The sequence below is a fragment of the Branchiostoma floridae genome, chromosome 3, assembly GCF_000003815.2.
Source record: "Branchiostoma floridae strain S238N-H82 chromosome 3, Bfl_VNyyK, whole genome shotgun sequence".
Lineage (NCBI taxonomy): Eukaryota > Metazoa > Chordata > Leptocardii > Amphioxiformes > Branchiostomatidae > Branchiostoma > Branchiostoma floridae.
Window position 1 is genome coordinate 7,088,981 of NC_049981.1, and position 15,366 is coordinate 7,104,346.

At 39.8% G+C, this 15,366-nt stretch overlaps 2 protein-coding genes across 18 annotated transcripts in view; one reads left to right on the top strand and one right to left on the bottom strand.

The window, feature by feature from the left end:
* Nucleotides 1-11,053, bottom strand: part of LOC118411086 (neurogenic locus notch homolog protein 1-like) — a 37,157-nt gene extending 26,104 nt beyond the window's left edge. For 9 of the 16 annotated variants that reach the window (XM_035813099.1, XM_035813100.1, XM_035813107.1 and 6 more), the window contains exons 1-3: nt 10,929-11,052; nt 7,919-7,997; nt 4,596-4,976 (exon numbers count right to left, since the gene is read on the bottom strand). In XM_035813099.1, coding sequence (XP_035668992.1) covers nt 4,596-4,976; nt 7,919-7,985 — 448 coding nt within the window. In that variant the 5' untranslated portion in view covers nt 7,986-7,997; nt 10,929-11,052. Of the gene's footprint in view, nt 1-4,595; nt 4,977-7,918; nt 7,998-10,928 lie in introns of all 16 variants that reach the window. The other 7 variants (XM_035813110.1, XM_035813109.1, XM_035813106.1 and 4 more) reach the window with 2 other exon arrangements.
* The window catches only part of LOC118411089 (enoyl-[acyl-carrier-protein] reductase, mitochondrial-like), a 112,285-nt gene that overhangs the window by 68,609 nt on the left and 28,310 nt on the right, over nt 1-15,366 (top strand). The window lies entirely within an intron of this gene.

Genomic DNA, 15,366 nt, shown 5'->3' on the forward strand with positions numbered 1-15,366 from the left:
ATCAAAGGACCGCCGGCTATCAATCAAACACGGCTGTTGATTATATTTCAGCCATACATAGTATGGTGAAATATATTGTATTCGTAATGTTTCTTCTTCTTCTTCTTTCTTTCTCCTGTCAAATCTTCAAAGTGATTCATCTCCGCCGTTCCTGGACCGAATGACCTGAAATTTGGCACAGGGGTAGAATGGGCCAATACCTTGATGCTTCTTTCTCAGTTTTTTCATATCTGCCTCTAAAATGATTTTATTGAGATTTTTTGGTCAATTTTAGACCAAAACTGTATATTTTGGCCCCTGTACCCTGGTATTACAACCAAATGAGCTGAAATTTGACAGAGATGTGCCTTGATAATGCCCCCATATAAATTCGATAACACTTTTGGTGTACAGTACAACAAAATGCTTATTTTTGCGATTTTTTTACCAATTTTTGACCAAAAAGGGACACTTTTGGCCCCTGTACCCTGGTATTACAACCAAATGAGCTGAAATTTGACAGAGAATTGCCTTGATAATGCCCCCATATAAATTCAATAACACTTTTGGTGTACAGTACAACAAAATGCTTGTTTTTGCGATTTTTTGACCAATTTTTGACCAAAAAAGGACACTTTTGGCTCCTGTACCTTGGTATTGCAACCGAATGAGCTGAAATTTGACACAGATGTGCCTTGATACTCCCTTCATATAAATTCAATAACACTTTTGGTGTATAGTGTAACAAAATGCTTATTTTTGCGATTTTTGGCCAATTTTTGACCAAAAAAGGACACTTTTGGCTCCTGTACCCTGGTATTACAATTAAATGACCTGAAATTTGATATAGATAGGCATTAGATACTTGGTAACAAGATTCAAGTAAAATTTTTGACATAAACAACTTTAAAATGATTAATTTTGGCACTTTTCTGAGGGGAAATTTGTTTTCTTTTGGCCTCCTGACGTGACCTTCCGTGACCCCGCACAGAGCCACACCTGTGCGCGTCAGCCGGAGAGTTAATTGAATCAAAGACCTAGCCAATCAGCGAAGAGGAGGCCAAAGGCTAATTAATATTCATAAGCGGGGCCTCATGATCCCTTTATATTGTATCAGTTCTTAGGGGCATATCTATGATAATCGCAGCAATCACTTAACTTCTCTTCAGGAGTTTAGCGTAACACTATTTCAGGTCAAACCGACAAAGGCAACTAAAAACAAACTTTAACATTACTGAGTTCAACAGTACTTATAACTTGTTATCCGAAGTTGAAACGCTAGCGATGGTATTTTCGCTGCGCTGTTAGCTCCGTGCGACTGTTGTTGACGGTCTTATAACGGTATATTTTGCACCCCTGTACCCTGGTATGAGTAACATTTGGTATAGATAGGCATAAGATAGTTGGTAAAATGATCCAAGTAAAATTTTTGGCATAAAGTACTGTAAAAAGCTTAATTGCAGCACTTTTTTTTAGGGGAAATTGGTTTTCTTTCGTTCTCCATGCCATGACCTTTCGGACGTTCACCCCACAGAGCCGACATCTGCGTCTAGCCGGCAGGAAGAGTTAATTCAATTAATGGTTCAGCCAATCAGCGAAGAGGAAAGCGAAGGCTAATTAATATTCATAAGCGGGACCACACAATACGTTAACTTGAAGACTCAGGCCGTACAGACTTCTCGCCAGGATTTTTTCAAAGCGTCGGACAGGGGTCCGGGGGGCAGTAGGAAAGAAGGTCCAAGCAATGTAAAACATCACGTAGCATGAAGTTCGCTGTCAACTGGCACACAGCACATTACTGTTTGAAACTCTAAGTCTAATCAACAGCCGTGTTTGATTGATAGCCGGCGGTCCTTTGATGAAGTCGGCGAAAGGTGCGTTAGTTAGAAAATCTGCGTTTAGTTTTGATACGTAATTAATTATAAGTTAGACAGTGGCGAGAATGATTATTTTCTCATCAATATTTCTCTTCAGAATTATTTGAACTTAATTGTACATCTAAACAATTGGCTTACCTGTGCAATGTTTATATGATTAATGATCAGTGTACTGAAATCATGTGTAACGTATGGCTCCTAGTCAATAGATCAGCATTTTCTCTATAGTGACCACCTGTCTATAGTGGCCACATTTCCTAGTGCTGTTGTTGTTTGACATAAACTTTGAACATTTAAATTGTAAGTAACTTTAAACTGCCAGAGTTTCAGCCCAATAAAACACTCTCAGCGCCAGGGTATGAACAGACTGACCAGACAGACGAAAATAAATCCTCGAACAAGGTTCAATCGTATCTTCCGGGTCTGGCAGGAAGTTGTTAAACTAAAATAAGAATAGGCTCGATGGCTGATTGCATACAAAGTAAAACAGTTTTACAGTTTTACAGCTTGAAGAAAACAAACGCTCCTACAGTACCTGCACCTGCTTGATAATTATTAAATCGTATGCCCTACTTGAATAAAAAAAGTTCACTGCAATAATAAATGTACCCACATCACAAGGAGCTTATACTTTTTTAAACTTACACCTAGTTATCGTACTGAAAATTGTTAATGACATTACATGAAGTCATTCAACAATTTTCAGTCATGATGAAAATTTTCTGAATGGAAGGTGTGATTATTGTCATTTTCTGAAAAATAGAAGCAAGCTCTGTTTTTACCTGGAATCAATTCACAATACCAGTCCACTTTGGGGGATAATGTACTGTTAAGAGGATGTTCCATTTTTGCGCAGGGGTGATTTGGAACAGTCCAATGTTGCGTGGGAAGGGGTATGGCTGAAATATGCTGTATTTGCTCTTAAGCCTTTCTAGTTGAGATTGTATCTGGAGGATGTGCTGAGATAGACAGTAGTCTTTCTAAAGTACAAAACACAGAGGAACACTCGAGTTGACTATGCTTAGACTTGAACAATCACATTCAGCCACTTACAGTTGGAAGTCCAATTTGCTAGGAGGAGTTTACCAGGATCTTGCCAGTCTTCTTTGCAACAGGTAGATAAACAATTAGTTCTAGTTGTCATGGACTGGGCCATGAAACATTAATTCCTTCCATTAAAGTCCAGAGAGCAGATGACAGACTTATCTAAAAAGCGCGGAAGGAGCTGGTACGTGGCTGCAGTAATCACACAGGGGGACGATGGCAAGTATGATGTGAAGAATTTTGTGCCCTGAGGCGTCGTCAAGTGGTATATATTGCGTTCAGTCTGCAAAAAATTCTAGGAATTGCACAGGCATTTTTCCAAGAATGCTAGTACTCCACAGTATGCTGGGTATGCAAGCCCCCCCCCCCTAAATCTGTTCCAGATGTATCTCTGGTATGCAATGGTGGAATGTAGGTCACACTAACTTCCTGGAGGAATTTGTTCTTTGAAACTAGTGGTAAGACAGGGAAACTCTGCACAGTGGATCACGTTGTCTTGGTTGTTATGTTATGTTATGAAGGATACATTTTCTTTTCTAGAGCTTGTTCAAGCCATACGCCACAGGCAGACAGGAAATACTTCTGTAGTACTCAGCTGTAGGTTTAGGTCACTGGCAGACCATTGTGCTGTACCGGGGATAGTACATTTCTGCTGGCTGTAGGTTTATGTTACAGGTGGGCTAGTATATTGTGCCAGGGATAGTGCGACAGGGAAGTTCCAGTCTATTTCTGATTTGAGCTGTATTGTTGTACCCCCAATCGTCGTCATGGCAATAATACATTTTTATTGCCAGTCTTGTTTTAGTAGTTGGCATGGACCTAGGCGCCCCTATCCCGAATTTCAAGTCGTTTTCAATGTCAAGACACAAGAAGGCAAAAATGTACGTTTTTGGTCTCAAAATAAACAAATAATCCCTTAAAGTCATTTCGAAGTGAGAGTGCACATTACTAGATACAGCTGACTGTGAGCAACAATCAAGTGAAACTGTTTACTATTATGTTGCAGCAACTGATAGAAACTGATACAATTTGATCAGTGTATCATAAACACTGGTCTAAATTTCAGGAGCGACCCTTCGAATTATTATTAGGCCACAGCAAGTAAATTTTATGGATGACATCAGCGCGCTCATTAATTTTCGGCTGATTTCAGAAAAAAAAAGATTTTCTTTCTTCTTCATGGATGGTCAGATAGACAAAAATTGGTAAATGAGTTCTGTTGTAACCAAATAATTGTATATAGAATTGGCACTAGATAGGTAGCATTGACTGTAGTTGCAGAAGTGAAACTTGCTGGATAGTTGTAAGAGTGGCACCAATATGGAAGTCATGACTGTACATGTAGTTGCCAACATGGTTAGTGATACCAGTCTACCACACTGGTGTCACCTATACTACACTAGACTAAGTGCATTTCCTTAAATGCAGGAATGAATGCCTTGTTGGTCGTGATGCCATATTTTGTCACTTCAATTCTTGTTACAACTTTTATGGTGTCTATTTTGAAAATTTGCCATCTTGTTTTTTTTTACCCGTCTTGTTTTTTTTCGCCCTACCTCATTATTTTTGCAGTTTGCAGAGGATGTCTTCCATTAAATTTACTTGTTGTGGCCTTAGGATATAGCTAAGCACTATACTCTTATTTTGGGCCATGAATATCTCTAGTTCGAAGTTGTGAAACTGTTGATCACTTACCGCCACAGTAGACCATGTTAAGTACGTTGCACGTAGGAATCCCGGGGAGTTTATACACGAAGTAGCCGCCGCTGCAGGCCCGCACCTTGATGGTTGTGTACCATAGACAGGTGTCACTGCCGTACAATGCACACGCCCGGCGGGAGACTTGGCCGTCAGCAAGGGTGGGATGTTGCCCGTTCATCCACATCGGGGCGTCGGTACCGCACCTGTGCTTGCTGGGTGGTGCCTGTGTCGGCATGGCATTTCCCGCAGCACCCGTGAAGCGGTACCACTCTCCGGCAAACCCACTGTCACACATATTTTGGTTACCATCGTTGACCTGTTGGACGTTCCGCCATGCCTCATTCAGTTCAATGTAGTCGCTGGGCATGCACGGATCTGAACAAACAGGAATAGGTAGAATAGATCGGAAATCACTGATATGCAAATTCTATTTTCTACCCAATTTTGTTATATTAAGTTGATTGTATCACTAGTGTGTATTCGATTCCTTTGGTTGCTGCATGATATTTGTTACAATTTTGTATTAGACCACAGCAAGTATATTTTATGGATGACATCCGGGCGCTCGTTAATTATTTTAGAAATACAGTATTCGTAATGTTTCTGCTTATTTCTTCTTATTCTTCTTCTTTCTACTCCTGTCATAATCTTTAAGGGGAAAGATCGCCGTCGTTCCTTGGCCTAATGACATAAAAGTGTAGAGCGGGCCAATACGCCAAGACGTTTCTTAAATGTCTTTAGAATAATTCAATGGAAGTATTTGGACTATTTTCCGACCAAAGCTGTATATTTTGGTTTTACAATTACATGACCTAAAACTGTATATTTATATTTCAGCCATACCATAGGTATGGTGAAATATATTGTATTCGTAATGTTTCTTTCTTTCTTTCTTTCTTTCTTTCTCCTGTCAAATCTTCGGAACACGGTATCTCCGTTGTTCCTCAACCGAATGACTTGAAATTTGGCACAAGGGTAGAGTGGGCCAATACCCTCGGACGTTTTTTTCATTTTTTCCATATCTGTCTCTTAAATGATTTTATTAAGGTTTTTTGGTCATCTTAAGGCCAAAACTGTATATTTGGGCCCCCTGTACCCTGGTATAATAACCGAATTAGCTGAAATTTGGCACAGATGTGCCTTGATAAGTCCCCCATATAGATTCAATATCAGTTTTGGTGTACAGTATAACGAAATGCTTCTTTTTGCGATTTTTTGGTCATTTTTTTACCAAAAAAGGACACTTTTGGCTCCTGTACCTTGGTTTTAGAACCAGATGACCTGAAATTTAGTATAGGAGTGCCCTAGACATATGCGCACATGGATTCAATAACACTTGAGATATACAGTACAACAAAATGCTTAATTTTGCGATTATTTGGCCATTTTATGACCAAAGAGTACACTTTTGGCTCTTGTGCTCTGGTTTTAAAACCAAATGACCTAAATTTTGGTAAAAGGGTGCACTAGATATTTATTCAAATGACACATGTATAATTTTTGTCATAGACTACGTCAAAATAATATATTTGGGGATTGTTTTGTCATTTTCCAATAGCCAGAGGGGTTAATGACCTTAAGGTCGTTGACCCCCAGCTGCAGATTGCACCTACTGGCATATATGTCTATTTAATCTAATTAGATAGGTAACCAATCACTTAGCCTGAATCTATATCCTAAAGAGGGGGGGTGGCAGCCAATCAACGAGCCCGGTGTTATCTGGAAGAGTCCATTCTTACACGGAGGGGTTCATTTTTTTTTAATTCATCATTGGACTGGTGAAGTCTTTCAGTGGATGTATTTTTGGACAGGTCTATTTTGCGATTTTACAGAATGTGTGCTGGAAGAGTCTATTCTCGCACGGAGGGGGGATTTTTCAAAATTCATATTTTGGACTTTGGTGACTTCTAGTTTGTCAAAGTCTTTCAGTAGGGTTATTTTTGGACTGGTCTAATTTGCAATTTTACATGGGTGTTCTGGAAGAGTCCATTCGTGCATAGAGGGGGCTTTTTTAAAATCCATTTTTTGGACTTCAGTGATTATGTCCTATTTTAGCGGATGTATTTTTGGACTGCTCTACTTTACATGGAAGAGTCCATTTTTTGCACACGGAAGGGGGATTTTTTCAAATTCAGTTTTGAACGGGTGATGATTCAAAATTCAATTTTTAGTGGAAGTGTTTTTAGACTGGTCTATTATACCTTTTCATGCACTGGGACCTTTTTTGCTAAATTCAATTTTGGATTTGGTTTCTTATTCAAAAGGCCAAGGTTTCAGTGGGAGTATTTCTGGACTGGTCTATTGTGCAAATTCACATAGGGTGCACTGGAGTCCATTCTTGAACGGGGGAATTTTGTAAGATTCATTTTTGGGTTAAACCGTTATTAGTAAAAGTGATTTTTCAAATGGGTGATTTTGAAATAGCCTATTGTTGCATGGGGAGGGAGATGGCTGAAATATGCTGTATTTGCTCTCAAGCAAATGTCGGCCTTTCTAGTTCAGTATTACGATTAAATGACTTTGAATTTGGTATATGTATGCATTGAACATTTTGTAAAATGATCCAAGTAAAACGTTTGAGCATTAACCACTTTGAATTATTAATATCAGATTTGTTTTCGGGGGAAATAGGTTTGGAGTCGATGTTTTTAGTCGGAATTGCGGTTTGACCATAAAAAAAAAAAAAAAATAAAATAAAAATAACGGTTCTTAGTGGAAGTCAAAGTGCAGATGTTGGCACATCGACGCACCAAATCCGTAGTGTGTTTCTTACACACAGTTAGACAGATTAGCCGAAGAGGCTCGGTGGGGGTCACTCCACCGTAAGGGAAAGTCGTGTAAACTGCCTTTCCCAAGGGCACAACGTCGGGGCATGGTGGGAATTGAACTCGGAACCTTTCGATTCCGAGCCGAATGCTCTACCAGTTACGCCACGCCAACGCCACGCCGTTTGACCATGCTCCTTCCTATAACTATTCATACAACTCAGCAACATCAGCATAAAATTGAAATATAGATACTTTATAAACAGGCTCTGGCATATTGAACGTAGTCTCCGTCGTTAATCATTTTTTGTAAACGTTTCGACGGCCATCTTTCGTATTCCTCATCGCATAATGAACTTTACTATGAATGAATAGGTAAAGTTCAAAACGAACAAGAAACTATTGTTTATATGGTTATTTGTTACCAATATTTGTAATAAGGACAAAATTTACTTGTGTTGCCTGCGAGAGCCTTACCGAAACATTGAACAAATGAAGGTCCGTTTGTGACAGCTTACACTGAATGACTATAAACAGATACCATGTTCCTACCTTGGCTTCTCGCCGTGCCCGCCAGTAATGCCAGGGAGATACTCAAACAGACCCAGCGGTGATCCATTCTGTTTACCTGCTGCAGCACAAAAACGTAAAAATATTAACCATTCGCGCGGATGTTTCCGGTAAAATCAAGAAAGAAGGTAGTCACAATCGCTTTTTAATAATTGTCAATAATCGTGTCCATAACATGCCTGCAGTGTGAACTGATTGGAAAAGGCGCAAGTTCTGCTGCAGTACCAGCAAAAGTCGTCAGTGACGCTATGTCTAGTCTATGACTTGCCGAAAAATGCGTTTGACCCATTTCGTATACCTACACTACATGTATTTGTTCTTGTCGAAGAAAACGAGCAAAAGACTGACGCACTCTTCTTTTCTCGCGGATTACGTCTGTAAGGAAGATCCAATTTTGGGACAAATACCACAGAACAAAAGGAACACCGCAGGCGAAAATTACGGAGATTCCTTTGATGTATGATCCATCAATCATCCTCAGTTACAAAACGATGTTTACAGAGGGTACCAGACGATACACCCAAACTGTTGCGTCTTTTCTTTCTCCCGACAATACTGGACAAGGTTTAGTCTCCTGTTTCAGTAACATGACATCATTTTTCAGGAAAAAAAGACTAAAAACCTGCAAACAAATCAAACTAAAAAGAGACGCATGCGTCAAATACTAGCAGAGCGAACTGCAAAATTGTCGTCTAATACCCCTGTCACATTATCCACGATCTTCGGGCATATCGACGAAAGATCGGCCATATTTAAGATCGACGGAGGGTTGCGTGTATATTTTTCACCTGAAAACCATCCCTGTCACATATAAGCTATGATACTTTGTACCTTGTGCAATTGTTGTGCAATAAAGTTATGAATGTAAGCCAGGCTCGTCGTCCGATCGATTTTCGCGAAATGTGACAGGGGTATAAGTCCCCTTTTCCAATAGACGGCGACAGCGCTGCGCTCTCGTAACGACTTTAATAGAATATGTGTAACCTTCGCTTTGATTTGATTTGATTTATTAGAATTGCAACGATACAATACAATTGGGTCACAGGCAGCGGTATGCTAGTGTATGCTACACATGAATACATACACATCAATTGACACGGTGGTCAAATACGGGCTCAAAACCTCACATGTCTAGCAGAATTCGAACCTTATTCCACAATGTTCGATCTGACGTAATTCGAACCGAACTCGCGTTCTATTTGGGGTCATCTGCGGTCGTTGCCGGTAATCACTGCTTTCTGGCCTTTTTTTACCCAAACTACCTTGAATTAGCCAAAAAAGATAGTTTTTCACTAAAATAAACAATTTTCTGGACAGTACATCCATGCTATCACTTTGTTTGGGACCTGTAATATTCAACGAAGCCACTGACGTTTGTGTTGGTGACCTTGAATATGATTAAGTGCGAAAAATGCAGTTTGGGGCATATTTTCGACTGTAACTTTGCTTGGAATCAAAAATTAAAAATCCCACAAGCAAAAAAGTTTTATTTTCCTCATAGATGACGAAAAATATATTAATCGAGAAATTTCGATGACGCATGCGGCCCATCTTATTAAGAGTTTGGTCAAATTAAATGCCTTTCCGAGAATAGAAAATGGTCGTCTTTTTGAGCAACATGGAAACGAAACAGCTATTTAAATTTAAACGACAAGATTGAAAATTTACTAATTTAAAATTATTTTGAAAAAAATTCTTTGTCAAAACATTTTGTTTATTTTCATTTTACGGGCAGGCAAAGGTAGGCATCCTGTAACCCGATATTCTATCGAACGCGCATAGCAACGGGAAAGAATACCCTAGCATCCGACCGACCTATGATACATCATACAAACGTAAAAGCCTGACTAAGGAGACAACAAAACACAGAAAATGTAAAAAGATTCGTTTCTTTTCTATACAATTCGCTGAGGGATGTGTCAACGTTTTTAGGTCGCAGAAAGAGCGCGGCGAAAGCACCGTCCTTTGGGCTAATAGTGGTAGGAAGTGGTTTGGGCTACAAGAAATAGTAGTAGATTTATTGATACAAGTAAGATTACGTGGAGCCTTATTCACAAGCGTCACATGTTATGCATTACCAAGAGGTAGGCCTACGTCACATTTCCTACCAGGGCCGGCCGGGCTGTTCGCGGTACGAAACATTTCAAGTTTACTCAAATAAATATACACAAGTCATGCTCTTGAATTATTTTTGGTCCGTTTTGTGTTTTTGTTGTCTTTTATATCGTACTTTTCGTATTCTAAAAATGCCGGGTCCCTTTGTGGGGATGTGACGTTAGCCTAAGTAAACAAAAAGTCGTTTTATTTTTCGTTGTAGGCTACTTTGCTGAACTGATAGCTATAGTTTGCTAACCTGAGTATCATACTTGTTCGATTACTGGTACTCCCATACTCATTTAGCCTGCTAAATTGTACAATTGACTGTACAACAGCACTAGAGCAACAAAGCCATTGTGCTAAAGTATAGTGACTGGTCAGTGTAAGCCCCCTTTCCACTAGGACGGCGATCGCGCTGCGCTCTCAGTGCGACCGAAATAGGATATGTCCAACATTTGCTTTCACACTGGGTATATCATACAAAACGTAAAAGTGAGACTAAAAAAGACAACAAAACACACAAATTGTAAAAAGTTTCATTTCTTTTCTATAGAATTCGTTGAGCGATATGTCAAATTTGAGGTCGCAGAGAGAGCGCGTCGAGAGCGCCGTCCTAGTGGAAAGGGGGTATAAGACCAAGGTTTAGTCGAGATCCTTATATGTCAGTATTTGACCTGTAGCTGAATAGCATGTCATCCAAGGCCTGTGTCATTTGGATTTGGTAAAAAAAAAACTGTCCAATATTAGCGAGCTACCAATTGTGAACTGGGATATTGTCCGTGCATAGCTTCTAAAACCAGCTGGTTTGAAAAATGACCAAAAAACCACAAATTGGAGCAAATTCCTCTACCTTTTCTGGTACTTGAGATACGGTTTATAAAGAATGTGCCCATACCTTTATAGCTGGACTAGCCCATAAACCAACGGCCTCCAAGTGATGAAAAACTCCGGAGTAAAATCTGACACACCCGCACCAATGACGTGCGTATGTCTCAGTGAGATCAAGAATCTCAGGAGAAATGTGGCAAAAGACGCCCAGTCACTGAAGCATTAAGTAGCCTCCTTCGCAGACGTCTTACGTGCACGTGGAGGCGTCCATTATTTAGGGAACCGCCGATTCACAAGTTTCACGATAAGTTCTCTGTTCTTAAAGGGAGTTGTGTACCACCCAAGTGTGTGAGGAAATATTTCCTTATCCGATATAGCGCTCATCTTAAAAATGGCAAATCATTGCTCTTGCTATGCCGCCACGCCAGAGGTCTGTGAAGGAGGCTACAACTTATGGTACTTTCCAAGAAGGCAGTCTACCATAAGAAACAAAAGGACATGTGACAAGACTGCCTTAAGGGTGATGGACAACCATCCAATTATATGCAGAGGCAAACAAAAACCTGTTTCGAAATAATTGGGCCCCACAGGCAAAATCTGGTCAATAGGGGGAGGGGGGTTTTGATGTTTATTCAAGATGGCCGCATTTCCCACTCATGTCGTATAAAAGTAGGTCAAGAATCTTTGCCAAAATAGCTTATCAAAGTAAAACTCTAAAACCTACTACATTGAAAGACCTACAGCTAAATATATTTTGGGTGTAACCAATCTAGTGAAGAGACAAAGAAATGGTACTGAGAAATAACATAGAGACAGACAACTACGGGTACGGGTACGAAGTAGATTGGGCTCTGCAGACAGATTTTGAAGATGAGGGTTGTTGGATCGGGTCATGATGGCCCCATTCTCGGCCGGTCCTATCTGTGGTTTTTATTTCCCTTAATACAAACCTTGGACTTTTGTTTATATTATTCAGAGTATAGTGAATAAGCCTTTCTGGGCTATATTATTGTCTAGTGCATAAATAATACACAGTGAATGTTACAAAATATTTATCCATTTTGAATATGTGCAGTGGAATATTCCTGATACACTCCATTCATTCAGTCACAGAACAGCTTCGTATCAGTCAACACACACACGTACACACACACACATACACACACACACACACACATACACACAAACATACACACACACACATGTGCACACACACACATGTGCACACACACACACACAAACATGTCACATACATACGAATATGTCACACATACACAAACACTTCCACATCCACACACATACACACACGTCAAACACAAGTTACAAACACACACATGTCACATACACACGCACATGCCACACACACACACAAACACACACACATACACACTACACAAACACCCACACACACGCGCGCGCACGTACGTACACACACACATGGTACACACACATAAACAAAGGGAGACACACAAACACACATATGTGCACACATACACACACAGAATACACAAAACAATACCTCAACTTATCACGAATGCAATAAAATATCCATAGCTTATGTGAAAAGACGGCTGTCTAAATAAACAAAACAAACATCCTAACGTCCGCCTATACCATTCTAATATATATAAACCACAGCACGTAAACTTATAGTTTAATTGTATATTACACAACAACAAGCCACCGTAGAAAAGACACCGCGTTTTCATAACCCTAAACAGAGACCATGAAGGCAACCCTCGTCATCTTTCTTGGGCTCCTCGATCAGGAAACTCATTGATATCACCGGAAACGTAATGAATTCGGAAATATTCTATACATGAAATGTCCGGAAATCGACCCCTTTCGCACAGTGGGACAGGGACGTCCTCTGATAGTAGCACGTTAACTGTATATCCATTGTTCAAGGACAGCTACGTTAGAAAGCTCACCACATTTATCGAAAAGAGCGGGGGTCCCGGGTCCTTACCGGTAGGAATGGATCAACTGATATCTGTACTGTCCAGCAGTACAAACCTAGCGTGGTACGCTATATATGCCTAATTCAATACAACAAACAACCAAAAATACATGATGTTATGGCTTGGAATCAATAACTGTTACAACAGTAGCAAACAAGACCATACCATGTCCGGGACAATCATACTTTGAAAAAACTGCTTGACGGACGAAATACATGATAGAATATTCTTATTAACTATGCAAATGCACTCCAATTTTGCATGCATAATTAATATTTTATTTTGTACAATATAGTCTAAGGTACCTACATACCAAAAATCTTGAAAATCCGTTGTTCGCTTCTTTAGTTATCCACTTCAGAAGTTTTTGACAAAAATGCCCCTGCTATGCCAAAACTAGCCGCTAGGGAGCCCAAACTTATGTCACTTCGAATTCTTCCTGAGCAAACGAGCTATCTGACACCTAAAATTCGTGATCATAGTTTATTCAGAACACGAGATAGCAAAACCGGAAGTTGCGATGCTGTACCAAGGGAGGTCGCTGGGGGGGGGGGGTATCTAATCATTTCCAGCTTTCATCACTAACCTACCAACTTGAGTTATCTTGTTGACAGACACACAGACAAACGCAGGGTAAACCGCAACCTCCATGAAATGCCAGGTAATAAACAATCTGTACCTCGATCTCTCTAACAGGTATGGCTGGGTCAACAAGTGCGGAGGCGACACTACCAGCTACGTCAAGGACTGCTGGGATTAACGTCATCATTATCATTGATGAGCAGATAGTGCACGTGGTCATCGTGACATCGCATCAACTGCACCACACGCCACTGCAATTTCGTCTGATTGTGATTCGGCAATGGAGTTGAGTCTCGTGAATAAAACATCAATAAAATATTTCTTGCGTGTCTTTTGAATTGGTGCATCGTAAATGATATAGTGCCGTGCGTGGGTGCAACGTGGTTAAGAAGCTACTTCCACTGACAGAATCATTCAGATTTGCTCGATTGCATTATCTTCTGACAAATAAAACGTAACTATGCAACACGTAACCAATGAGTAGTGCAAACAGTGTACAAACAGCTTGTAAGCTCAGAGAATGATCAGATTTAAGAAACTTGTGTACCGGGCCTGTACGGCGTATATACTGCCTAGAAAAGGCCCTCAATCATTCAGCAAGCCAAAATTCAGAAAATCATAACACAGATTTTTACAATAACCCGACGCGCGAGGCATAGCATCACAACTCACGTCATGCAAAAAGACCGTACTCTCATGTCCCTAATAAACGTACCGGGACGTTTATTTTTTTCCCAAGAAAATTCCACCCGGTACGTTCTTATTTGGGACGGTACGTTTATTATTTTTTTGAAAATTGGGGCTTTGCTAACCAGGGACAACCGCATAATAAAAAGTTTGGGGTTTTCTGTCCATATGTCCGCGGTATTTTTGCTCAAAATTCACTATTTTGGGCCGAAGCGGCTCGGATTTCCCCTCCACTGTGACCCAAACATCCTAGCGATTATGTAAAATATCGGTCGATTTCGCTATGAATGTACAAAATAAATGTTATTATTGGGAAAATAAGCCGCCACACTGACGTTTTGAAGCACAATTTTTTATATAAACAACTTTTACAGTCTCTATTTACATCGTAAATGAACACACTGATCACATAATTTTAGCATGTACAGGTACAGTATATTTCCGACCATGTGGTTCCATGCGCTATCGGCAGCGTCAACGGGGCGGACGAATAATTCCTTGACATAAGAAACAACAATTAGAACCTTCTTTCCCTTGTAATGTGAGTTTTGGGGCCGCAAATTCTCCAAAAACAGCAGAAATCCGTCCGTAAAAACAGCTTTAAACTTGAAGAAAAAGACCGAAACTGGTCCAACATGGCTGCCAGGAATAACACGCACTGACAGTAAAGCAGGCACCCTGTTGGGAGCCAGATTCGAATCACTAAAATGAGGCCGAAAACGGGTGAAAATGATTTTATTTCGGTGTAATGATGGGCACAAAATGTCATATATATTTTCAGGATGTTGAATTTCAGAAATAATCATCAAATTTTCTAATTTTAGCGGTTTCTAGTGTCAAAATATAATCTGTAACATATTTAGTATTTGTGGCCTGAATGCTGGGCTACTTCACAGACGAGCTCTCACTAAAACTTTGTGAACAGTTTGTGTCCATTTTGGGAGTGTTGATGTGTGTTTTAATTGGTGGTTATGTCTAAAACATATATGGTTGAGTACTTGGAGCTATATTTATAATGATTTTATTGATATGCCAGTAATTTTAAGCAATGTACAAAAATATTTATTGATTACTTGCTTCAAGTTCTGAGTAGAAAATTCATGTATCATGTAAATTTTCACTTGTTGAATTTGAAAGCACTGTTGGCCCCCGGTTAGGAGTCTGTATACCTTTCATTAGAAAATGGAGAAAATATTATAATTTGAACAAGATATCTATAGTTATTCAATATTCATTAGCACGCGCAGTGTGACCGACATAATAAGGATAGGGTAT